This window comes from Bubalus bubalis, chromosome 11, assembly GCF_019923935.1.
Source record: "Bubalus bubalis isolate 160015118507 breed Murrah chromosome 11, NDDB_SH_1, whole genome shotgun sequence".
Classification (NCBI taxonomy): Eukaryota; Metazoa; Chordata; class Mammalia; order Artiodactyla; family Bovidae; genus Bubalus; species Bubalus bubalis.
Genome location: NC_059167.1, coordinates 73,342,023 through 73,369,836, shown reverse-complemented (window position 1 = coordinate 73,369,836; position 27,814 = coordinate 73,342,023). Strand labels below are relative to the sequence as shown.

Below are 27,814 nucleotides of genomic sequence, written 5' to 3'. Positions count from 1 at the left end.
GATTCCCCCACCACCACCTGCCCAGGTCAGAAGGTGTCCAATATGCTACTGGGGAAGAGCAGAGGGCAATTACTAATAGCTTCAGAAAGAATGAAGTGGCTGAGCCAAAGCAGAAATGACTCTCAGTTGTGGGATGCGTCTGGTGGTGAAAGTAAACTCCAATGCTGTAAAGAACATTACATAGGAACCTGGAATGTTAGGTCCACAAATCAAGGTAAATTGGACATGGTCAGGCAGGAGATGGCAAGATTGAACATCAACATCTTAGGGATCTGTGAACTAAAATGGACCGGAATGGGTGACTTTAATTCAGATGACCATTATATCTACTACTGTGGGCAAGAATCCCTTAGAAGAAATGGAGTAGTCTTCATAATCAACAAAAGAATCTGAAATGCAGTACTTGGGTGCAACCTCAAAAATGACAGAATGATCTTGGTGCATTTCCAAGGCAAACCATTCAACATCATAGTAATCCAAGTCTATGCCCCAACCACTGGTGCTGAAGAAGCTGAAGTTGACCAGTTCTGTGAAGACTGACAACACCTTCTGGAACTAACACCAAAAAAAAAAAAAAAAAAATGTCCTTTTCATCATAGGGGATTGGAATGCAAAAGTAAAGTCAAGAGGTACCTGGAATAACAGGCAAGTTTGGCCTTCGAGTACAAAATGAAGCAGGGCAAAGGCTCACAGATTTGCCAAGAGAACATGCCGGTCATGGCAAACACTCTTTTCCAACAACCCAAGAGACAGCTCTACACATGGACATCACCAAATGGTCAATAATTAAATCAGACTGATTATGTTCTTTGCAGCTGAAGATGGAGAAGCTCTATCCAGTCAGCAAAAATAAGACTGGGAGCTGACTGTGGCTCAGATCATGAGCACCTTGTTGCAAAATTCAGGCTTAAACTGAAGAAAGTAGGGAAAACCACTATATCATTCAGGTATGACCTAAATCAAATCCCTATGATTATACAGTGGAGGTGATCAATAGATTCAAGGTATTAGATCTGGTAGAGTGTCTGAAGAACTACGATTGGAGGTTCATAACATTGTACAAGAGGCAGTGACCAAAACCATCCCAAAGAAAAAGAAATGCAAGAAGGCAAAATGGTTGTCTAAGGAGGCTTTAAAATAGCTGAGAAAAGAAGTGAAAGGCAAGGGTAAAGGGAAAAATATACCCAAATGAATGCAAAGTTACAGAGAATAACAAGGGAAGATTAAAAAAAAGGAGGGGGGCACTTAAGAGAAAAATGCAAAGAAATAGAGGAAAAAAATAGAACGGGAAAGATTAGAAATTTCTTCAAGATATAAAGGGAACATTTCATGCAAGGATGAGCATGATAAAGGACAGAAATGGTAAGGACCTCCCAGAAGCAGAAGAGATTAAGAACAGGTGACATGAATACACAGAAGAACTATAGAGAAAAGGTCTTAATGACCAGGATAACCATGATGGTGTGGTCACTCACCTAGAGCTGGACATCCTGAAGTGTAAAGTAAGCGAATGGGGTGATGGAATTCCAGTTGAGCTATTTAAAATTCTAAAAGTTGATGCTGTTAAAGTGCTGCACTCAAAAAAAGTTGCTCAGTCATGAGTCGTGTCAGATTCTTTGAGACCCCATGGGCTGTATCCTGCCAGGCTCCTCTGGCTATGGAGTTCTCCAGGCAAGAATACTGGAGTGGGTAGTCATTCCCTTCTCCAAGGGATCTTCCTGAGGTCTCCTGCATTGCAGGCATATTTTTTATGGTCTGGGCCACCAGGGAAGCCCCCAGTATGTCAGCAAGTTTGGAAAACTCAGTAGTGGCCACAGGACTGGGAAAGGTCAGTTTTCATTCCAATCCCAAAGAAGGCATTGCCAAAGAATGTTCAGACTACTGCACAACTGTCTGTGTTTCACATGCTAGCAAGGTCATTTTGCTCAAAATCCTTCAAGCTAGGCTTCAGCAGTACATGAACCAAGAACTTCCAGATGTACGACCAGGATTTAGAAAAGGAAGAGGAACCAGAGATCAAACTGCCAACATTCGTTGGATCATAGAGAAAGGAAGGAATTCCAGAAAAGCATCTACTTCTGGTTCATTGACTATGCTAAAGCCTTTGGCAGTTTGGATCACAACAAACTGTGAAAAATTCTTAAAGAGATGGAAGTACCAGACTGCCTTACCTGTCTCTTGAGAAACCTGTATGTGGGTCAAGAAGCAACAGTTAGAACTGGACATGGAACAACTGACTGGCTCTAAATTGGGAAAGGAGAAGGACAAGGCTGTGTATTGTCACTCTGCTTATTTAACTATATGCAGAGTACATCATGCAAAATGCTGGGCTAGATGAATCACAAGCTGGAATCAAGATTGCCAGGAGAAATAACCTCAGATATGCAGATGATACTACTCTAATGGCAGAAAGTGAAGAGGAACTAAAGAATCTCTTGATGAAGATGAAAGAAGAGAGTGAAAAAGCTGGCTTGAAATTCAGCATTAAAAAAATAAAGATCATGGCATCCAGTCCCATCACTTCATGGCAAATAGTAGGTGAAAAAGTAGAAGCAGGGACAGATTTTTCTCTTCTTGAGCTCCCAAATCACTGCGGATGGTGACTACAGCCATGAAGTTAAAAGATGCTTGCTACTTAGAAGAAAAGCAATGACAAACCTAGACAGCATATTAAAAAGCAAAGATATCACTTTGACGACAAAGGTCCATATAGTCAAAGCTATGGTTTTTCCAGTAGTCATGTATGGATGTGAGAGTTGGACCATAAAGAAGGGAGAGCACAGAATTGCTGCTTTCGAATTGTGGTGCTGGAGAAGATTCTTGAGAATCCCTTGGACTACAAGGAGATCAAACCAGTCAACCCTAAGGGACATCAACCCTGAATATTCATTGGAAGGACTGATGCTGAAGCTGATGCTCTAATACTTTGACCACTGAAGAGCTGACTCATTGGAAAAGACCCTGATGCTGGGAAAGTTTGAAGGCAAAAGGAGAAGGGGCTGGCAGAGGATGAGATGGTTAGACAGCATCACTGACTCAACAGACATAAATCTGAGCAAACTCTGGGAGGCAGCAAAGGACAGGGAAGCCTGGTGTGCTGCACTCCATGGGGTTGCAAAGAGTCAGACATGACTTAGCAACTGAACAACAACAAATACCGTGATGCACTTCCAAATGATGAAACATGTCCTTCACATGTATGTGTGTACGTGCATGGATGTGTATATGAAATTTACAAGGTAGAAAGTGGGCACAAGAAAACAGGTGTGTGCAAATATTTACATAGGTAAGTGCCAGAGATATACTGAATAAGTTTATGATAGTGAATTATTATGACTGGGTCTGGAGTTAGATATGGGTCAGCAGGAACAATGGCATATGAACAATGGCAAAAAATTAAAATAAGAGAAGAGGAGGCTATAGGAAAACTGACCAAAAAGAAAAAAAAAGGAAAGCAAAGATGGAGAGAGAGAAAAATGAATGGAATGAGGAGTGTAAATCAGAGAAAGGAAGACTATTTTTAAGCAGTATATTCAGGGAAGGTGGGGCAGACAGAGAAGGAAGAACAGGAGATGTATATTTATCAAAAGGAGGGTGCAAGAGAGAAGCATCAGAGTATTAAGATTCTCCTGGGACAGTACTTCTCAAACCTGATTTTGCAGACAATCACCCAGGGATATTGTTACAATGCAGATTGTCATTCAGTAGGTCTGCCTTTCTTTTTTTTTTCCTACTGATTTTATTTTTTTTAATTTATTTATTTTAATTGGAGGCTAATTACTTTACAATATTATATTGGTTTTGCCATACATCAACATGAATCCACCACGGGTGTACACGTGTTCCCCACCCTGAACCCCCCTCCCACCTCCCTCTCCGTACCATCCCTCTGAGTCATCTCAGTGCACCAGCCCCAAGCATCCTGTATCCTGCATCGAACCTGGACTGGTGATTCCTTTCTTATATGATATTATACATGTTTCAATGCCATTCTCCCAAATCATCCCCCCCTCTCCCTCTCCCACAGAGTCCAAAAAACTGTTCTATACATCTGGGTCTCTTTTGCTATCTTGCATACAGGGTTATCATTACCATCTTTCTAAATTCCATATATATGCGTTAATATACTGTATTGTTGTATTCCTTTCTGGCTTACTTCACTCTGTATAATGTGCTCCAGTTTCATCCACCTTATTAGAACTGACTCAAATGTATTCTTTTTAATGGCTGAGTAATACTCCATTGTGTATTTGTACCACAGCTTTCTTATCCATTCATCTGCTGATGGAAGGTCTGCCTTTCTAACAAGCTTGGAACAGCAAGGTCTGTGGTATCCACAGCTATGGGGCATGGAAGGTGCTATGAAAATGTGAAAGGATTTTCTTTTCAATGAGTGCAGTTTCAAATTCACAGCCTCCCTCCTCAGGCTGTAACAGCGAGCCTGATGGATCCTGAGGCTTTCCCTGTCTTGCACCACCATTGTGGTTCTGAACCCAAGGACACAGCTGTGAAGCACCCATTTGCCTGCTCCCTTCTGACCACCAGTGTGACACATGATGACCACTAAGTGCAATTGAATAGTAACCTCATCACAACCCCCTAGGAACAATACAAGCTAGAATTAGTACCAACAGTTACCTTTCAAAGACAAAGGCAGGGTAGAATCTACATCCTCTAAGGGGCAAGTCCTGTACTAAAGACCATGCAACCCTAAGGATAATGTCAAATTAAGACAATATGAAAATCAAGATATTCTTAAATGGCACCTTTTAAACATTAACCTAATACTTTTGGGCAAGGTCAAGTTTGGAGCTGATAATGTGACATTTAGCTCCCGCTCTGACTGCAGACTCCCTGGCTTTTTTCAGTTTATGTTACAACATCCCTGTTCTTTAAACAGAGCCTTTTTGGCCTCAACAACAACAAAAAATTAATTTCTTTGTTTTGTCTTTAAAAAAAAAATTGCTCATGAGGACAACCCAGTTATAAAACAGTCTGATTTTCTCCAGAGACCAGGATAACTTGAGCCATGACAATCCAGTCTCCTGAGCAAATATAGTGTGAATTTGGGAAGCTTTCAAAGTTTCTGTTCTTCACTCAATTCCAGGCCAGGATCTAAACTAAAATTCAGTCTCTGCCCATTTCCAAGAGGAGCACATAAGACAGCCTTATCTTCCCCATTGCTCCTAAAAGGGGCCTCCAGAAAAACTGAAGCCTCTAGAGCAAGAGTGCAGAGCCAGGATCACAGAGGCCAATCTGAGACTTGACCAGGAATGTATGATGACCTCACAGGACAGGTTCGAGTCATGGGGTCATGGGGCCAGCCCTACCTACAAACATCTATCCAAAAAATGCAGTTTTCTTTCTCTTCACCTCTTAGGACCTTCTTTATATTCATCTTTTCCTATCTGGCATTTTTCCATCTGTCATTAAATAAAACCAAGTTTGGGAGTTCTAAGGGCTTATTCATTACCTCCTCTTTCATTCCTGGCAGAGTGGGCTCTCTTTTATTCAATGATGATTGTCATGGACCACACTGACCAGCGAAACTTCTGTTCTTTGCATTTGAAATGCATTCCCACAAGCTGATGAGCAGAGCCAACTTTTGATTTCTGTCTCCTTCTAGTCTTGGGAGCTTCTTAATATTTCTCCTTTTTCTAGGAAAACTCCAAATACCCACTACTTTTTACCAGGTCCCTGGAGAACACCATGGGGTTTATTTTCCCATTGAAGCCATTGGATTCACTTGGGCAGAAACCAAGAGTAGTAAGGCAGTAAATTCAAAATTAGTCAACTGTGGTTTTCTGTTTTAATTTGGACCAACTTCCTCTTCCTATGGGAGTGTGCAAACCCCATAAGAAAAAGGGGTCTAGAGTGATAGATTGTTTTTAAGAAAAGTAAATTTTTCTCAAAATAAGATTTATTATGTGTGAAAAAATATTATGAAATGGTTACACAGAAATTTAAAGCTTACTCTTAAATATCTTCAGCTTTTGAGTTCTTAAATCTTATAATAGTTATTTGGAGAGAAGAAAAAAAACAACTTTATGAATCTCAGTCAACAGAGACCTCAACTTCTTAGAGCAATGCTCTGAGAACTCTGCATATCCCACATGAGTATGGTGGGAGGTGGGGCACCGGGGGGATGAAAACTATACTTCATGGTAGTACCAGGGCTCTGTCAAGTCATCGTGGTCAATCACTCAACCTCCCCCCACACCAAATGATCTTGATCATGCATTGAAGGAAACAGGACTGAGGTGTTCTTGAAATTCCAATTGTATTGTCACTAAATAATTTACAATCTATAAATATCTAGATATGAGGGAAACCAAGAAAATATAAATTTCTTATAGATAAATTCTTCACCTTGACATCTAGCAGAGTGCCCCATTATAAAAAATAGAAGCAAAGGCCAACCCAAATTTAGGTCTTATGGATTATCACCCGTGTTCAACCATGAGCTGGAAACATTTCTGGTAACTTGCATTCTGAAATGACCCACTCACATTATTAAATTAAAGCTGCAACTCATGGGCCCAGAGTGCAGCAGACACCTACAAAGATTTCCCTTATTTCTCCTTTGCAGATAATATTCTTCTTTCCAAAGGCTGCCCCTCAATGCACTTCTGCTTCACCAGATCATGTGATTATATTTTCATGGTGAGTTTTCTCTGCAACTGTTTCCCACCAGCAAGACCCACCCACCCCTACCTTTTTTTCCCCTTTACCACTGTCCTCCCCTCTAATCCACTTGTCCCAGAGGACATAGATACTCTCAAAGTATGTCTTCTCTCCCTGATGCTTTCCTTCAGGTTACCCTGAGTGATCAAAAGCAAACATCTGCCCAAAGATAACCCATATCAGCCACCATTGTCCTGTGCAGGTCATGGTGATTTATTCTAACCTTCGCCAGGCCATAAGAGTACAATCATCTAATTCTTGGGAATGAGGAATAAAAGTGCTGTGTGTAACCTGTTTCTAATATCCTCAGTGTCTTTGGGAAAGTTTAGGCCAGCTCCTTTCAGCACTCTTCTTGCCGTATTTCTCCTTTTAGCTAACCAACCTGCTTGTAATCAGTTAAATGGAGTGCTGAGTGGGATTAACAGTGAGGAGACAATGATCAGCAAGCCAGATGTCTGTGGCTGAATGTCTGATCAATGTTTTAGAAAGCTATTCAACAGGCGTGACAGCAAATTATTCACCAGCTTTAAAAAAAAAAAAAAGAAAAAGATGGAAATGACAGCAAAGGCTCTAAATGCAGGCCCAATTATAGAAGACCCTATTTCTTTTTCTTAGGACTATATCTTTAAGGACAAACATTTTAAATTGGATCTTTACTTTTTAGAAAGATAGTCAAATTTTAGAAACTGAGCAGTGATGTTCTAAAGAATCTACTGGGTTGATTTTCTGTTTTCAGACAATTTGTACCAAGATGGTTGGCAAACTAGTGGAGGATAAATCTCACCTGTGTGTACAGCAAGCACACCAACTGTATCTTTTCTATATTGAAGACCACTCAGGCTAAGTCAGGCTGGGGCCCAACATCACAGAGGGCATAGAGAAGCATCTCAGGGGCTCTCCAGGCTCTTGGAAGATTTTTTTTGTGTGTGAAGTTAATGATAGTATACAATTTTTTGCGGTCAACAGGAAACAAGTTGGAAAGTAATCAATGTTAAATGTTTACTAAGCGGCACAATTGAGAGACAGCCAAATCATAGGTTCTATGTTGTAGTAAAAGGTGTGTGTTGATCTCTGTGTGAGCAGGACTTGGGATTTAACTTCAAAACCATCTTATGGTACACCTTGAGGTCCTAAAATGTTACTGCCTCTCCAAATGCCACCACTCATAATAAGAGCCACCTATATTTTTAAACCCTATGTGAGGCAATATACTCAGTTCTGACAGAACTTTATAATTGATTTTTCACAACAAAATAGGAGGTAGATAATATTGTCTTCCTTCTACCGACCAGGGAATCTAGACTCTGAAAAGTTAGGAGTTTGTCCAAGGTCACACAGCTCCTCGTAGGGAAGTCGGGGTTTGAGTCCCATTCTTCTGAGCCCCCAAACACATGTCCTTAAGAACTATTCTAAGGACACAGAGCACAGTGTTTAATAAGGGACACATGCACTTGTTTCTAATGCAATCAAATTTGAGGAATATTGTAACTCAAATAATTCTCTGTTTTGCTCATATGTGAAGAAAAAAAACCTTTCTGATCCCAGGAAATACTGTTGTACTTCACATTTCTAAGTGCGTATGTTAAAACTAAGACAATTCCTTGCAGATGCAAGACATAGGCTGATAACACTGGCCTGGTGTGTGCCTTTCGGTTGGATGCTAAGTCACCTCCCCTACCTGTCCCATGCCTTTTATATACGTTTAGGTTTTCCATCTGTCCTTCACTTTGTTCTGCACTGCTTTGCTGCTGACAAGCATTTCTTGGGAGAGGGGTTTGTGGCCTAAAATTTCTTGGCATTATATCATTTTTAATGCTTAAACCTTAAGAGCTTCAGTATAAAGACAAGGCAGGCAGCTTTCATTCAGAGATGTGGGGATGTAATAGGTTTCTACTCTCCCCTATGTAGCCATTCACCTAAAACTAGGTTAGCCAACTTGAATTTCCCATAGATCGTGCATGGGTTAGCAAAACATTTCACTCAAAATGAACTTTTAAGAAAATAGGAAACCTGTGAAATCACAAAGTTTACAAAACACTTTAATTCCTACAATGACCTGGGGGTTAAATACACACACACACACACACACACACACACCCCTCAGCACGACACCCAGCAACCAAGTTCTAGAGAGCCCTTAAATAATTAATTAATACTAACAATTTGGAGTGTGCAATTTATTCAGTGATGGTTACTGGATCACCTACTGTTGTAAGCTGGAGTATACCAGAAAGGAGAAGAGAATCTGTGGTTTTCTGAAAATACTTCTTTCCCTCGTTGCTTTGAAAAGTCCACCCTTTCAAGTCCCCCTCTTTCAAAAAAAAGAAAAAGAAAAAGACTTGGGGGCTGAAAAGCCCTGGGGTGAAAGAAGACTCCTTGCCCTGGGATGGGGGTTATCTTAAACTCTTCTCTGCTATTTATTTATCTTGTGTGTACAGTCAGAGAAAGCCACTACTACTCTGGGGTCCCTGGGGCAGTTTAAATCCCTGGTGACCCACTTAACACAATAGATTATTTTAATCAACTCGTGTCCTGGCACCATCTCGAAGAGGAACGTAAACACGCGCTCACCGCTTGGATCTGCTCTTTGCAGCCGGAGATCCAATTTCCTACCGATGGTCGCCTCTCTGCCCTTGTACCATTTAAGAAGAGACTTTTAACCCCTAATTTCGAGGCTGTATTTCTGTCTAAAAGAGTCGGGATTCAGAGACAGAAGGGGTCCAGGAGAAAGCAGCAGCCACCAGATTCTACCCGGGAGCCCCTTCGGGCCAGCTCTGGGCGCGCTGGCAGGGCTTCACTGGAGAGACTCCTGTCTGCCCCCTGCCTCGCCCGGGGTACCTATCAGCGCCCCGCTCTGGGAAAAGCCTGGCTGGGGCGCCCCCAAGGCGGTGCTGGGATCCAAAGACAAAGCCAAGTCAGAACGGTGGTGTGTCTGTTTTTCCCAAGCCAGAAATCTACAAATAACTCCAACTGGCAAGGTGACGGCCCCCGACACCCTACCAGCCCCTGACTCTGCTCCGTGGGCTGTAGAGCGGTCAGCAAAGAAGGCGGGTGAAGACGAAGGATGACCTGGGCTTCCAAGCCGGGGACCAGCCTCCCGCTGCCAGTCCCGCGTCGTCCGCGCAGCGATACGCTGCAGGGTCCACTCGGACACAAATTAGGGCGGTACTCGCGGAATTAGGACCCGATGGATTGTCACTGCCCAGCGCCTGGACGTCCGCGGTTCAGTCGAGTCGCGCATGGGGCAGGAAGAATCCTAGAAGAGGAAACGCAGCACCCAAGAGTGCGCAGCCCGCAAGTACTGGTGTGTGCTATTTGCGGTGTGAGCACCATGGGCTGGCGGGCCTCGGCGTCCCGGACGGCTCACCGTACCTCACCGGTCCGGTTACCTGACCCTCGGGTTTCCGCCGCGGCTGAACTCCGCAGCTCCGCCGTTGCACAAGTCTCCATCTCACCTTGAGGATAGGCAAATGGATACATCGCTCATTCTCAGGATCTTCCACCCCATGGCCGGATCAGTCACAGCCCTCCGACGGGCGCGCCCTGAAGTCTCCAGACCCAGAATTCAGCCTCAAACACAGGGGACCCTCTCGTTGCAACTTTTCCCGTCGTCTGTGGTCGAGCCGAAGGTTCCTGCTGCTCCCCACTACTCCCCGACGCTCATTCTCCCTCTGCTACTGCGCTCTGTACGCACGGTCTCCGCGCCCTCACCCAGCGGGCACGCACACTAGCAGAGTATTAGCGGAGCTCCGGGAGGTGGCAATGGGATGCGGGGTTCTTGCTCTTAACATCCTCTTTCCCAGTCATGCATGCCCTGCACACTGCACAAGGTGAGGTCAAGGCAGCCAAGACCTTGGGCACGAAGGACCCCGCGATGGTTCTTGAGGGTTCACCCAGGGAACGCGGGGCCTCGGCCTGCGCGCAGGAAGGGATGTCGCGCACCGAGCGGGACGCGGGAGTCGTTTCCCGACCCCTACACACATATACATACACACCCAGACACACACATACACATACACACGCCTGCGTCTCCGCGCTCACCTGTCAATGCGGCGGGCCTTCGGGGCCTGCGCTCTCGACGCGTGGCGCGGTGTGCGGCCGCGGCCAGAGCCGCCCGGGCTCCGCGTGGGGTCAGCGGGACAGAGAGTACCGCTCTTGCGGCACACTGGGTCGCCCGGTCCGCGGAGGGCGCACCGAGTGAGGGGCATCGCGCCGTCTCCCGTTTAAATGCCGGCGGCGGAGCGCGGCGCCCGGGGCCGCGCCTCTTCATTGGCCAGGCGCCGCCGCCGCCGCGGGACCCGCTATCCGCCCCCTTTCCCGGTACTGCCCCCGCCCCCCGCACCCCTCCTGCCTCCCCGCGGGGTCCCCTCTCTCTGCCGGCCTCGCCTCTTTGTCTGCTCCCCCCGCCCGGACCGGCTGGGAGAGGTCACCCCAGGGAACTGCGCCTGGAATGCACAGCAAATCACATTTTCCGCTCCCGTTGGAGGGGGAAGCGCGGGAGGAAATCCCCCCGGCTCTCGGCCCCTCATTCCTCCTCCGCCCCAGGCCTGGGCTTTTCCTCTCGTCGGCCCCGCGACGCGCTCGTTCGCGGAGACGGCACAGGGAAGAGCAAGATCTCCGTGGGATCGAGACAGATTAGGCGATTCTTTTCCGGTGGAGGCAGCGGGACTGCCGGCAGCTCGGGTTGAGCGGTCGCCGCGGCTCTGGTGCGGCTCCGCCCGAGGCCCCCAACTTCGAGGGCGCTGACCCCGGCGCCCCCGTTAACCTCGGCGGGCTCGCTGGCCGCCAGCAGGAGCCTGTCGCCAACATGACACCCTTCTCTCCTAGCCCGCCACGGGCGCTTTCAGCTCATATGCCGGCGGCCTCGGCTGTGAGTGTACAGAGGGAGTAACGGGGGGCAGAATAACCGAAAAGGACCCTAAAAATCTAAAATGCAAAGTCAAGGTTTCCATGCAGATTACTTTTAAAAGGGAGAGAACAGTCGCTAGGAGAGAAGAGGTTTTCGGTAGCAAGTTGAAGATGAATAAATCAAGAAAATAAAACGTCAGACGAGGAAATAACTCTCTAGAAATGGAAGACAAAAACCTATGTATGTGAAAAACCGATGTCACATTCTGTATTCATTACTGAGAACCCGATGAAGAGTGGCGAACATATCAAGCGCAGAAATATTTTTTTAAAGATGAGCGAACACTTTGATTTGTTCTCTTAGCTTGGAAATCGGTTCCTCAAAGAGGCCGTAAACTTTTGTGTGTCGACGTTAGAAGCCCGTGCAAAAATCGACCCGCCTGCAAGGTTTGCAGACCGGCTCCAACAGCGAGGTCAGATGATGACGTTGAAAAACATTTGTTACAGAAGGAAATTTGAAGGTGTTTGTACTGACTACAGCAAAATAAACAAAACAATGAAACCCATCAAAAGGTACTTGTGAAACATTCGTGATTTAAGTACTTAGCTTAAGAAAACAAAACAAACCCCCAAACAGCCTGGATTTTTTTTTTTTCTGTCTAGGCAGGCATTAGGGAGAGAGGGCAAGAAGTATTGAACTCCTTCTAGATGATGTTAGGAACGTAAAATCGATTTTTCAAAATAAATGAAACAAGAAGGAAGTCTGCATTAAATCACTATCTAGAGAATCTTCATCAATCTGCATGTTTTGTTTGTGCAGACGACAGTTTCTACCCATGAACTCAGTGCTGCACTTTAAATGTTTTCAGTAATTTTTTGTTTAAGAAAAAAAAAGCCATAGTTTGACCCATAGTTTCTAGTTGCCTGCAAGATTCAAACATTCAACAGGGCTCAAAGACTTATCTTGGTCAAGTGGACTGCAGGAGAGATACACAGAAATATACAAAATATTTAGGCAATTAACAGCCCAGCCAAAGCCCACCAAGCTGTAGGAGCCAGCTGCTCTCTGCGTGTGTAAACTATTCCACCAAAGAAAAGGAAGCATATTTTACAGATTCATAAACTCCTTCTAATCTAAAATCAGTGCTTTAGTCATGGGTTGTTTTTTTTTTCTTTTCCAAGATTCATATAAATTGATCCAAATAAAACTACAGGGACAGAGTTTACCTCCTACATTGGAAGTAATTGTTTTAGAGCCCCAACACCCTGGTTTTGTATATCTCAATCTATCTCCATCACTACCTCTATTTAGTAAATGTTGTTAATCGCTAGGATTCCTCCTCAGGAGGCTTCTCAGACCACACTCCCTGCAGTTGAAACACCCCCACCCCACTCCGCTACCCAACAGTTCTCTGCCTCATTTCACTGCATCATTTTTCTTCTTTGCCATTTTCTCTCCCTCCCAGTAGAATGTAAGCTTCATGAGAGTGGGCACTTTGTCTGTCTTGGTCACTTTGATTCCACGAAGTATGTAGAATACAGAGTGTCTAACACAGATTTGGGGTTCAATAAGTAGCTGTGGATTGGGAATATTCAGCATATGCCCACTAGGTATGATTATCAGCTGAACCAATCCTGAGGATATACCCATCATGCATTTGGTAAAGATAGGCCCTCCCCTTGCGGAGTTTATAGTCTACTCTGTTGGTAAATATTTATATAGAGAGTTAAGCTTTCTGCCTCACATTTGTGTTTCCACAGCTCTCAACCAGTCATTGCAAACCATTATCTAATCTAGATGAAGGCAAAAGAGTAAAAATTCTTCAGACCTCTTTAACCATAATTACATAATTGAAACCTGCTCTTACTAAGAGAGGGAAGAAAAAGAATGACTCCATGTAGGCAAACTTAAAATTTGAAATCTGAGATGCCTAAACAATAATCACTAAATGATAAATTTCACTTACAGAAATCACTCTCAAATTAATTTGAGGCTGTTATGAGAGAAGTGGCAGTGCTGCTCAGCTACTGGTTTATAAAAGGAAAGTCCATTTCTCTTGTTTTGCTCACCTATCTATAAAACGTGTTTCTCTCCATCTAACTCACAAGATGCTAAGAGGAGGCTACTGTCCCAATCTGGAGAAGAAATTTGAAGGCCTTTGCATGGAAGTTTTTGCTTAGGTCTGCTAAAGCTATTTATGTCTGTTTCCTTAATTTCAGAGACCGTGTATGCCATCTTGCATTGGCTTCAAAAAGAATAAAGCCCTTTGTCCATTTGGAACTGACCTTATGTGGTAATGGTTTAGTCACTAAGTTGTGTCTGACTCTTATATCCCATGGACTGTAGCCTGCTAGGCTCCTCTGTCCATGGAATTTTCCAGGCAAGAATACTGGAGTGGGTCGCCATTTCCTTCTCCAGGGGATCTTCCTAACCCAGGGATCGAACCTGGGTCTCCTGCACTGCAAGCAGATTCTTTACCAACTGAGCTACAGAGTCATGTTGACCTTATGTGTTCCTCCTTAAAAAAATGTGATAGTAATCTTGACAATGATTACAGAGAAAAATATTTGCAATGGTCAAATAACAGTTAAATGATTTACATTCAGAATAGATTCCTTTTATAAAGTAACAAGAAAAAAATTCCACAAATAGCTCAATAGGAGTTGGCAAAGCACATGACCAGGCATTTCACAAAAGAAGGAAACTGAACAGCCAATAAACATGAAAAGATGCAGATTATACTAGTAAATTGTGAAATGCAAACAGAAATAAGAACGTACCCTTGCTTATTGAGCAGATTAGCAAAGATTTAAGTCTGTCAGTATCCAGCATTGAAGAGTATGGAGAAGAAGGTAATTAAATGTATTGCCAATGAGACTGTAAATTGGTACAACCATCTCAGAGAATAATTTGTCAAAATGTGATCAAATTAAACATGCATCCAGTAGGCTGTGCTGTGCTTAGTTGCTCAGTCATGTCCAACTCTTTGCGACCTAAGGGACTATAGCCCACCAGGCTCCTCTGTCCATGGGGATTATCCAGGCAAGAGTACTGGAATGAGTAGCTGTTCCCTCCTCCAGGGAATCTTCCTAACCCAGGGATCAAACCCAGATCTCCCACATGCAAGTGGATTCTTTACCATCTGAACCACCAGGAAAGCACAGACCTAGTGTACCACTCCGCCATTCCACTTCTAGGCAGACACCTTAGAAGAATTTGAGTGCATGTATGAGGAATAAAAACTTATATGAGTACTTCTATTGTGGTTTGTTTATAATAATCTTAGTGCCTATTAACAAGAGTAGGAGAAGGCATAATAAATTATTTTATCCATACAACAAGATGCTTTACAGTTACTAAAAAGAATGTTCTAGATTTTTCTATTTCAACACAACAGCTCAAAAACCTAGAGATGTTTGAAAAAAAGCAAGTTGTAAAATGATACAAGCAGTATGACACCATTATGTATATTTTATAATAAACATATAAAACAATAGTATAAATTGTTTATGGAAACATATGTATTCATGTAAATATATAAATAGTGACTTGGAAACCAGACCCTTGATGGTGCCCACCAGAATAGAGTGGGGGAGGGAGTTGAACTGGGGGTTCAAAGACAAAAGAGATTTCAACTTTATAATGCTGTTGAAAGTTTTCTTTTTAAAAAAATATTAAAATTAATGTGACAAAAATGTTGACAGTTTTCATCTCTGGGTGTGGGCACATGGATATCTGTTAGACTATTCTCTTCATATTTTGGTTATTTTTTCAAATTTCTCAAAATTAAAAAAAAAAGGATTTGATCTTTCTATTATGATTTCAAGAGTGATTTTGATCCTCATGTGGGCCCTGAAGACTTTTCCTTTCTAAGTGTCCTCTGTAACCAGCTCTAATCGAGATAGGCAGGCTTTCAGAACACATCCAAGCCCTTACTGGTATCTGTCTGTCTGCGGATCTGTCTGAGAGTCAACTCCTGCCTAGTTACCTTGCTTCACACATAAGCAGTTAATTGTTGACTGGTTTTCTGTATATTCAAAAATGCATGTTCATGTGAAAATTCTGAACAATGCTGCCAAATAAAAGGCTGAATCATGCAAATTTTAATACAGTTTGGACTTAATTCTATACAAGTATTTATTGTTCACCTTACATGTACAGTGCAGTACATAAAAGGTGAAAGCAAAAAGTATGGACCAAAGCATGAAAGTCCTTCCCAGTAGGTATGTGGACATGGTGGAAAACACTGAACTGGGAGTCAGAAATTCATTTTTCTGATGCAGCATAGGAACCGAGTGCCCCTGGGTTAGATATTTAAACCTTCTAAGCCTGAATTCAATCATCAGGATTATAGGAATGGTAATAATACCAACCTCTAAGTGGGTGATGGAACTAAGTAACATACGCTCCGTGAAAGTGCCAGGCTCATAACAGATACATAATAAACAATAGTATCTGCATGCATACTAGAGTTCAATTGGTAGCTAAAACAAGACAATGAAACTATAATATCAGCATAAGTCATGTCTTTGACTCTTAATTTCACAGTGCGTAATGCAATGGATGCCACATAGTGGGTGGTTGATAAAGCTTGATGAGTACTTACAGGAGGAAAAGAAGAAGGAGAGGAAGGAAGAGAGGGAAGGGGGAAAGAGGGAGGAGGGAAAGGAGAAGAAAGGGAAAGGAGAAAAAGAAATGAAAAGAAGCAGTCCTGTTTCAGTAAATGGCACAGCAACTTCTATTTTTGGTAAAACCAGTAAAGAGTATAAATACCCCACAGAGGGGCAGAGCAAAAAAGCAAACCCTTCTGGCTTTCTTCTGTCTGCGTCGTAAGAATCACTTTAACCCAAACTTATAATCCTCAGGATGTTTTCACTGCAGTGACAAAACTTGAGAAAAAGAGACCAGAAGATACCTGAACACATAACAAGACAGACTGAAGCTCTGCCAGCCAAGGTCTACTGGCAGAGACATGAGACTGAAACAAGACAGACAGAGACAGAAATGTATCACTCGGCAAAAATTCACATCCCCAGTGCCAGAATATAACAGAACCTGATGGATATGAAGATCCCATCCTTGTGTGCAGACTCAGTGACTCTTGTTCAGTCTGAAAAGTTTCCATTTGTTTTGACCTCTTTGATGTGACCTCACTCTTAGAAAAAATTGGAGGGGATTTTCATCAGTCATTGATTTCCTGCTTTCCCTTAGTATTTGAACTGCTGTGGTCTTCATTTTCCAAATCTTTTTTTTGGGGAGATAATTTCCCCCCAAAAGCTCATCCTACTGCAAATTTTAAATGTCAACACCTTGGAGAAGATCTGCTGAAGGTGCTTATTAAACTGAAGGTCTCTTGGCTTTACCCCCGTTGTCTTCCACTACCCTGTTCCTTTTTCTTTTACTTTTGGCTCAATTTAACTCACTTACAGCCTTTGTTCCTTTGAGACATTTGCTGTTTACTAGGAGCTATATTTTCGGAGAAGGCAATGGCACCCCACTCCAGTACTCTTGCCTGGAAAACCCCATGGAGGGAGGAGCCTGGTGGGCTGCAGTCTATGGGGTCGCTAGGAGTCGGACACGACTGAGTGACTTCACTTTCACTTTTCACTTTCATGCACTGGAGAAGGAAATGGCAACCCACTCCAGTGTTCTTGCCTGGAGAATCCCAGGGACGGGGGAGCCTGGTGGGCTGCCGTCTATGGGATCGCACAGAGTCGGACACGACTGAAACGACTTAGGAGCAGCAGCAGCAGGAGCTGTATTTTACGGCTTTATCTTTTTTTAAGGCATGGACATCTATATCTGATTTTGCTCTTGCTATTATTAGGACAGTTATGTCCTAATAAGTAACTTGTTCTGCCTCATTACATTTTTTAAAAAGAGCTTATAACATTACAAAAATATTAATTCATCCAAGAAAACTTGGGAAATAGAGAAAATACAATGAAAATTTCCATAATCTCATCCCACCAAACCACTGTTTACACATACCCAACACACACACACACACACACACACACTATATATATATATATATATATATACACATACATATATGGATTTACTTTCAGTGATATAAAGTGTGTATGTATATCTTAAAGTTGATTTTATTAACTGCTTAACAAGTACCAAACCCTAGGCTTTACATCTAATTTAATCTTTATAACAATCCTGTGAAGTTGCTGCTATTATTTGCTCTCTTTGAAGGTGAGGAAATGGATATCCAGAGAGGTTGTGTAACTGTCTCAAGAGCACACAGCTATATGAGACAGAGGAAATATCCACAGTCGGTTGATATCTACACCCCTTCCACACCATACACTGTGTAGTTGAATCTATACTACACACGGTGTTAGAGCTGGTATTCAAACACCATGATTGCACCACAAAAAAGCACCTTAAATGCCAAGTAATTTAAATAATTCAGTAGTCGGTATTGTCAAGACATTGATTGTGTAAGATGTAAACGTATGTATGAGAAATACAAGTTTATATTCTACATGACTTTACTTGTAAAAAATTCTGAATATGTGAACACTGAAAACTCAGGTATGCTGTTTTGTTGGGGCTTCATGCAAAAACTGCTTTATTGCGATTACAATTGTTATTAGTGGGAGACAGTATCAGTCTGTTTTTAAAATAGGTGCTCATTAATAACCTCAGTGCTGGGGATCTGCTCAGGGCAGAGAAGTGGAGAGCTGAAGGTGGGAAAGTAAATTCAAGATCTACTTTCCCATCTAAAGAACAGGCGCTCATATGTCAATTTGCACTGGGCTCACAAAGGGTTCAAATTTAAATCTCTTTTAAGTCTTGGTTCCTTCTTCACTCATTCCCTCCCTGGCTTAAAAGGTTGGATCATCTGGAATATGATTTCTCATTCCTTTTTAAAAGAAAGACAAAAAATGTAAACTGTGGGCTCCTCGCTGCTTATGTCAGAGCAATACATGTGTGCTTTATATAAACTAACCATTTGTCTATTAATGTTTGTAAAGAGCTTCGTAGACAGACGGCATTTGGGACACACTCTCTAGAGAAATGTGGTGCCTTTGGAAAGAGGATCAGACAAGGATGAAACCAGTGTAAAGAGAAATCCCTTTATGCTCACACCCAGAGTGTGAAAGGAAATCTCTAAGATGAGCAGCAAATTGCATTTCCCGCTGTGTTGACGGCCACGACACGAGGTAGAACCTGCCAAGGAGATTAGGTAGCTTGGCCTTTAATATTGGTTTTTAGATCCTATGTTAGTTGTCTGTGTGACAAGAGAGAGAAAAATACAGAGGACATACTTCAGACTGGACAGCGTGATAGTGTATCCCCACATACTAGCTTTCAGATGATCTCCCGGGGGGTTCCTGATGACTGGTTACCCCATCAGCCTGAGTGGTGAGGGGGTCTTGGGATCTCCCAGGGGCATGTGTCTACCTGCCTACACACCCACCATGGTGTAGGGAAATGCAGGTCTGGGCACAGGCTCTTAAAGACTGTAATGTGTGGACAACAAACTGGTGAATATAACAAAAAACAAGCAGCCTCCAGATATAGAAAATAAACTAGTGGTTACCAGTGGGGAGCCTGGCGGGCTACAGTCCATGGGGTTGCAAGGACTCAGACATGACTGAGCAGCTAACAACTAACATCGATGGGAAGAAGGAAGCGGGGAGGGCCAATATAGGGGCAGGAGAGTAAGAGGTACAAACTATTAGGTATAAAATAAGCTACAGCAATAATTGTACAATGCAAGGAATACAGTCAATATTTTATAATAACTGTAAATATACTTCAATAAAAATAAATAAATACTGTCAAGCATGGCTCTTAGTCACTGTTACATAGAGCCATAGAAGAAAAACTTTCTGAAATACATCACAATGATTTCTGCAGCAGCTACTCTGCTAGCCAGAGAGATCCATGAACATTCATGGGCAGATTAGGGTATACTTTCCTTGGACAAATCTCTGTGGCCACCTCTCAATACCATGCTTAGTCACTCAGTCTTGTCCAACTCTTTGCAACCCTATGGACTGTAGCCCACCAGGATCCTCTGTCCATGGAGTTTTCCAGGCAAGAATATTGAAGTGTGTTGCCATTTCCTACTCCAGGGGATCTTCCCAACCCAGGGATTGAACCCACATCTTTTGCACCTCCTGCATTGGCAGGCAGATTCTTTAACAGCTGCACTACCTGGGCAGCCTCAAAAAGCCTGCCTAGCCAAAACCTCAGGACACTAGCGTGAGCCCCTTGTTATGTTTCCAATATTCCTTGAAAGGATGGAAGGGTGGGAGGGAGAGGGAGAAGGAGCAAAGGGATCAAACAACAGCTTCCTTTAATTGGTACCTAAACTTTGGCTTTGTCTCTCTAAGTGTCTATTTTAATAGTCATGATTGCTATGTGAGCTCTGTGCTGTCAATCTGGGGAAAAGAATCTTGCCACTAGGAAGATGAATTAGAGTTTACTTTTGATAAAAACATTTGATATAGAGTTGCACAAATACAGCTGGAGGAAGATGGGAAAGGAGCTACAAGTGGTTGCTCCTACCCCTGGGGACACTCTCAGTCTCACTTTCTGCAAATCCAATGTTCCAGCCAAACTGGACCATGGCTGGTCCCTAAGCATATTCCCAGAGCCCCACTTTCAGGCTTTTGCTCCTGCTGCTCCTTCCACTTAGAATTTCCCACCCTCACCTCTTTTAAATTGTTGCTTCCTTTCAGACCCTTGAGCATTTTCTGTGATTCTAGGAGCATATGTTACTTTGTTCTAGTTGTACATCTACTTGATTTATCTTTGTCCATGGAACGTAGACTTTGAGATCTGGCATCATTGCATCCTTCATCCTGAGGTCACTGTGTGTCCTGAGCAAAGAAGATGCTCACTCAGTAAATGTTTGTTGAACTAGATTTCAATTAAAATAAAGGAGGCTGAATTGAATGGTAACAAAACTGCCCCAGATCTTATTGCTTTAGTCTGCTATTTTATCCTATCACCTGTGGAAACTGTATCAGGAGTAGTAAGCACAAGTGTTGATCCTTCAGCTAGATGCTGGTGTTGCCCATTCAGGTGCTGAGTTCAAGTCCACCCCATCTCTTTGCTGCCAGCACCCCAGTCTGGGTCACGGTCATTTCTCATCTGGATGGATGTGGGATCTCTCTACTGACTGCTCTCCTCAATTCCACTGACATGGACATGCAGCTGCTGGAGTCAGCTTCTTAAATCACATACTAGATGTTGTCCTTCCCTTGCCTAAGACCCATTCTTCCTAGTTCTTACCAGTCGTATTATTCAGTTTAACTTACCTCATTTTTCTCTGTCTCCTCCACAAGCTCTGGGGGGCAAGGATCATCTCTGCCTGGTTCCCTGTCTCCCCAGGCTCTAGCAGAGTACCTAGAATATAGTAGATGCTCACAGACATTTGTTAAATGAATAGATAAAAGTGCAGAGTTGTTATCATTCTCCTTTGCATTAGAAGCCTTGCTCTATCTCCAGTTTTCCTGGCTTTTGCGCTTTGCTTAGAACTTGCTGGACAAATGAGCATGGAATGGCCCTGGATCTGAGCCTTCCTGTAGAACCTCAATTCTTAGTTATTTCTTAGTGGAATCAGAGAGCACATCTCTACGCTCTGTGTGCCCCACCCATTGAAGACCAGCCAGTGGCACAGACTCACTCTGAGAACTTCAACTGCATCCTGTCCCCTTGTAAAACCAATCAGGAAACAACATTCCAAAGACCCCAGAGAAGTAAGGAAGTTTCACTGCCTGCCAGATAGGATAGCATCCACTCTATTTAAAATATCACAGTAAAGTCTTGTGAGAAATTAATAATGCACTGTTGCTCTTGTCTTTGGGGAGACCTTAAAGATGTGTGGTAAGCAGATATTTTCATTTTCTTAGCCTGATGAAACAGGGCACAAAAGAAGAAAGCGATATTAAATGAGAGAAGGAACATATGTGTACGTGCCCAGGAATGATGTGCATGTTGTCAACTGATTTTACTTTTTACTCTTTTTCTTTGAAGCAGGGTCAAACTACACTTTCAGAGCATCCATATTTCCTGATGCCTTTTCCTTTACTATTTATTGATGGAGGCTTGCATATCTCATCCTAATTCATCTTGAGGAGACAGGGTATAGTGACAGCATTTTATCATGGTTGTAGTGGCTTCTGAAAGCTCAGTTCCAAACCACAGGAGTATCTGATTGTCATTTGGCAGGACGGAGCCTGGCGGGCTGCCGTCTATGGGGTCGCACAGAGTCGGACACGACTGAAGCGATTTAGCAGCAGCAGCAGCAGGCTGGTTAGAAAGGTCTGGGGTCTCAGAAATCAATTCAGGTGATGCCAAGCCATGTTTTTCAGATCTGGTAGAATTTTGCAAGACTGACTGTGGTCAGCTGTAGTTCTGCCCACCGTTCAGGGAAGCCTGGCACGCTGCAGTCCGTGGGGTTGCAAAGAGTTGGACACAACTGAGTGACTGAACAATAACAACAACAGAGAGCAGTGGAGTGCCTGCATTCCACCCACTCTCTCCTGATCTCTTATCGTCACTGGTTCTCACGCTATCTCTGGTTGTAACTATACCCACAATACCCACAACAATACCCACAATTGTTTTCCCAAATGGACTTGGCATCAGAGTCACTGGAGGGACTTAAACTTTTTTTTGATTCTCAGAGCTTGCTCTAGAATACTAAATCAAAATTTCCTGGGCTAGAGCCTAAGAATCTGTATTTTTACAGCACTCTTCAGATGATTCTCATAAGTAACCAGGTTTGGAAATCACTGGTGTAGAGGAAAGAATTCTATTTGCACCTAAGCTCAACCAGCAACTGCCTAAACAACTTTAGACAAGTCACCTCTTGGACTATCAGGAAAACGGAAGAAATGATACCTACATAACAAGGATGTGGCAAATCTAAAGGACATTACATATGTGATCAATCCCTGGGAGTATTTAACAGGCCAAGTTAGTTAATACCCTGATGGTGATTCTGGCTTCCCAGAATCTTTTTTCTGAAACAGCGTTTAGCTTCTTCTTCTATGTTTAATTCCTTATGAAAGTTCATTTCTCCCTTTCTCAGTCACTAAGAACAAGGCCATATGTAGATGAATCATAAGACCATCATGCCATGTGTTCTAAGAGCCTTCCAAGTTCATTTCTGTAAGAAATGCTCAACGTTTAATGCATATTGTTTCTCGCTATCTCTTTCCAAATTGCCAGTACAGTTTCCATTTCTGGGAAATTACATGTCTGGATCCAACTCTTTTATCTTTACATTTCCAACTGCTCTGTTTTCCTTCTTTCTTCCCATCAAATTTTCATATTTTGACAGTTTTAAGACCAGCTCTTCCTTGATCTTTTCCTTCCTATAATATATTGAATTGAAATGAGCCCATTCTCCTTGGTGTGCCTTCTCTCCAAACACAAAATATTCTAAAGTTCAGATTCTCTGTCTGTGAGTGGGTCAACATCACAAAAAGTTTGTGGTTTCCTCCATCATAAACAAGAGTGCTTTAAATGAACTGTTTCTTTTCTTCCAAGCATCACAGAAAGGTTGGGACAAAAGGAAATTCATTTTTAGTAAGAAAAGTTACTTATTAAAAATAGTGATGGGAAAAGTATGTAAATTGATTCAGGAGAAAGAATGTGTAAAATGCTTTAACTTAAAAGGAAATACTCGTGTAGACATCCACAATGAATCAGGAGGAAAGCACTCTAGCGTCTTGAAAAAAGCTGTTACACTGTTTAGTGTTGACAAAATCTGTCCAAAAAAAGCCCTTTCCTCTTATGATGTGGAGGAAGAAGACAAACTGCATGTAAGAGCATCTGATTATACATACTTCATTTGGGAATGTGTACCCACTTGATCTGAGTATATTAACAAGCATGGTATTAGGTGCTGACAGTGTTTTGTATTGAACATATCCATTTGTAAAAATAAAAGAAATACTCTATTCACTTTTTCAATTCTCTGCTTTATTTAAAAAAACTACTGCAATGTGGTTTGAGTTGTGAATCTATTGAAGACAGCTTTGATGAATCAACAGTCAGGGCATATGTAAGAAGTGATTTGGAAAATTTTCTCTGGGTTATGAGGGGGTGTGTAGGGGCATCTCTCCATACTCTTTCTTGCTTTTCCATTGGCCCTTTCACTCTCTAAGTTCATCTACTTTCACAATAAAAATAACTCTCTCTCTGATGCCAAACTCTCTCAGAGTTTTCTGGGGGTATGGTTGCCTAATTCAAAAGTTGTTGCTGTTGTTGGTTGCTTGATCATGCCCGACTCTTTGTGACCCCATGGACTGCAGCATGCCAGGCTTCCCTGTCCTTCACCGTCTCCCAGAGCTTGCTCAGACTTATGTCCACTGAGTTAGTGAAGCCATCCAACCATCTTGTCCTCTGTTGTCACCTTCTCCTGCCTTCAATCTTTCCCAGCATCAGGGTCTTTTTCCAATGAGACGGCTCTTCGCATCAGGTGGCCAAAGTATTGGAGCTTCAGCTTCAACATCAGTCCTTCTAATGAATATTCAGAGTTGAAAAGTAATCTCGCTTTGGATAATGGGTGCCACCTGGATATGATGATGATTCCCCACCAGACACTCCAAAATAGCATCATCCAATCTGAAAACTTCCAAAAGCCACGGAGGATAAATTAGGTAACAGCCCATTCCAAACCTCAATCAAAAAAGAGCAAAGTATAGTGAAAAAGAAAAAAGAAAAAACCTCCATTTTCACCTTCTTCATTCATGCCAATGTACAAATGGGGCAGGGGAAGATGGTTCCTATGTCAATGCCGATGATAAAGCTTGAGTGTGATTACACCTTTGCTGCAATTACTCAACATGAATATTATCATTTAAAAAGGAGTCTGAAATTCCAGTCTACAACTTGGCCATACTTTCTCCTGTGGAGCTATAAAACGGTAAATAATGGCTAAACTGAGATCAGGTCAACGGGCTCTACTTTGACCTTTGACAGAGCATTCAACTGACCTGTGCTTCAACCACTCCTAGATGGAAAAGAGAGATTTCCTGATGATTTACTTGATAGAGTTGAGCAGGAAGATATGATATGGACTACGGTCACTTCTAAGAATAATAGCTTATGAATGTTGGCTTAAATTTGTAAATCTATTAGTAATGATGATTAACATTTAGGATCTTCTTTGTCGACACTGTGCTAAGTAGCTGAAACATTGGATATGGTCAACTGGTGCACAATATTTACTCCTATCACCTTCTACGTTCCTTCCTGCACAGAAGGACTGGAAAACTAAAAACTGCATTTGCTAACCTGAGGCCAGCAGGATTCTGGAAGAAAATAAAACATCGGATAGATGCACTCCCATACGCTTTGAAAGAGGAGAGTATTTTTCTGCTGCTGTTTCTGCTATGAGAGATCGTAGCTGCACACTTGTGTCAAGACAATGGCTTTGGGGGTATCATCATCTGTCATAGCACGGTGGTGTGGTAGTGACATCAGTCACCACTTCCTGATATCTGGATTCCAGTTATGCTGGTGACCTTGAACTGGTTAAGCCCAGCTGTGGCTTCCTGCCTGCTCCTCCACATCTTCAAATAATTTTCTAAGCACCTAATTCTTTGCATTAAATCACTTTCATCTGGAAATATCCAGAGTAAAGAATTTGTTTTGTGCACTGTAATCTGACTAATTCTGAATTTGGCACCTACCTCAAGGTTGAATACAGGTGTGGTGGTGCAGGGAATTTGTCCTTACATCAATTTGATGAACTAAGTATTACCTTTCCCACTTGACAGATGAAAGAATTAAAATTCATAGAGACAGAATAACATTCAAGGTCACTCAATTTGTTAGTAGCAGAATCCAAGGTCAAATGCAAATCTAATCACAAAGTTTTTTTTGCCTAACTATGCTGATGGTATGGGATCAATACAGAATAATTATGTACAAAGAGCCAAAGATTTTTTTATTTGCTTTTATCTACAGCACATGAAGGAAGAGTCTACATCTTACATAGCTTTTCTGAGGTTCTCAAATCCTAGAGCATTGCTCAGTATTTGATGCCTAGGTTAGGTCCTTGAGAAATGATTGCTGAAAGAATAAATGAATAAATGGACGGCATTGTGATGAGTTCTGACCAAGGAAAGTGACATCCAAAGACAACAATTTATATGATGGCCTGCTTGTGGTTTTATTGAAGTTGTCCAACTGGTTTTATTAGTATTTTTCTCACTCCTCAAGTTGCTTCTGCTAAGGTTGTGGTGCTTCAGTCACTAATTCATGTCCAACCCTTGTGACCCCATGGACTGTAGCCCGCCAGGCTCCTCTATGCCTGGGATTTCCCAAGCAAGAGTACTGCAGTGGGTTGCCATTTCCTTCTCCAGGGGATCTTCCTGATCCAGGGATTGAACCCGGGTTTCCTGCACTTCAGCTGGAGTCTTTATGGACTGAGCCACTAGGGAAGCCCATGCCTCCACTAAGAGTGATTACAAGTATTTTTTTGTTTCATATATATATATATATATATATATATATATACATACACACACACACACACACACACACACACACACACTTGGTTTCTGTTGGGAGGAATAGCTTATCAACAAGTTCTACTGCCACATCAAAGTCATCAAACAATAGAACATGCAGTCTTTTAGAGTGGACTTTTAAATCTATATATTCCATCCCATCTTGTTGCACCTCTTTTCTAAAACTTTCTTTCTTTACAATTCACAAGTAAGGTTTCTGAATCCAAATTCAAGGACATGTTCCTAGTAGAATCTTTGCAAACACCTTACCTTTGCTTACAAACCTCAGAAGCCAAGGTAAGACAGCCACAAAGCTCTTGCTAGTTTTTTCAGGGGTTTCCTCTGAACCAATAGCAACCCATTTTCCCCTCTAAATAGTTATGGCAATTTTCAGTGGCCTCTGCTTTCTCAAAGGGCCGGGAACTACCAGATTTGCTATCCTTGCTTACTTGCTAAGCCGCTTCTGTGGTGTCCGACTTTTTGCAACCCTTTGGACCGGACTGTAGCTTGCCAGGCTTCTCTGTCCATGCGATTCTCCAAGCAAGAATACTAGAGTGGGTTGCCATGCCCTCCTCCAGGGGATCTTCCTGACCTAGGGATGGAACCCGAGTCTCTTGTGTCTCCAGCATTGGCAGGCGGGTTCTTTACCACTAGCGCCACCTGGGAAGCCCACCAGATCTGCTATATTCTACATATTTTCTTTCAATTGCCAAACCCATGAGTATTTTAGGAGGAAATTTGATCCATCTGTTTCTGATTCATCTACAATGAAGTCACCAAACTGAGGACAGCAGCTTGACAGCCACAGAGTCCTGGTAGAGACTCTTTTATCCTTTAGAAACGGAAGTCATGAATGTGAAGAACGAGCATTCTGAATCCTGCTGTACTCAGGCTGTTCACAAAACTGAGGCTTCAAGTGGCTTCAGGAAATGTTACTTTCTCAAAATAGATACTTCTTTAAGTAGGTCTGGCTTTCAATAGTTCTCCTGATGAATGTCCTGGGAGTTGCTTTTGAGGGGTGATGGAACTCACCCACCCTTCTGACTTCTCCTTGGGACTCCTCTGTGCACTAAGCAAGTTCCCATGGATTGGCCAATGTTTCCCAAGGTCTCACTGTTCTAATTCCCAAAGCAGTTGCCATAGCACAATATAGTTAAAGACTCACATATGCCCTGTTTGCTTCCCACATGGCTACTGGATATTCCCCTGGTCAGAGGAACACCCAAAGATGAAAGGCCATAGTGTAACCCAATGCTGAGGCTGCCCAGAGATCTGCCTTGATGGTAAGCAAGGACTACTCCCTAGTCTGGTCTATTTCCTTGATGATTAAGTCATGCACGGCCATCGTTTGAGTACAGCAAATGGAGATATGTAGCTGGAACGCCTTAGCTGCCAATATCTGGATGATGATTCAGGAAAGTAAGGTGAGGTTCTATTTCTGATATTTAAAAGAACTTGACAATCATATACACAACTTATTGTCAATCTGTCAACTCAACATAAAGTAAGGGGTAATAATGGTAATCTTCTTTTTTTCCCCCTGGCCGCACCATGCAGCTTGCAGGATCTTAGTTTCCAGACCAAAGATTGAATCTGGGCCCCAGCAATGGAAGCTCCAAGTCCTAAGCATTGGATAGCCAGGGAATTCTCTCATTCTTCCTTCTTTACACATACTCTAAGATATTCAAACTCATATGGCTTCTTTAAAACATTTCACGATGGTCATTCATTCAGCATTTACTGTGTTTATCAGGCCCTATGTAAGTACCAGGATAGAATG

At 42.6% G+C, this 27,814-nt stretch overlaps 1 protein-coding gene across 1 annotated transcript in view; it reads right to left on the bottom strand.

Annotated features, from left to right (window-relative positions):
* GREM1 (gremlin 1, DAN family BMP antagonist) overlaps positions 1 to 10,974 on the bottom strand; it is a 34,596-nt gene extending 23,622 nt beyond the window's left edge. Inside the window, exon 1 of the mRNA XM_006048186.4 lies at positions 10,726 to 10,974. Within this exon, the coding sequence (XP_006048248.1) occupies positions 10,726 to 10,892 (167 nt within the window). The 5' untranslated portion in view covers positions 10,893 to 10,974. The remainder of the gene's footprint in view (positions 1 to 10,725) is intronic.
* Positions 10,975 to 27,814: the final 16,840 nt, after the last annotated feature.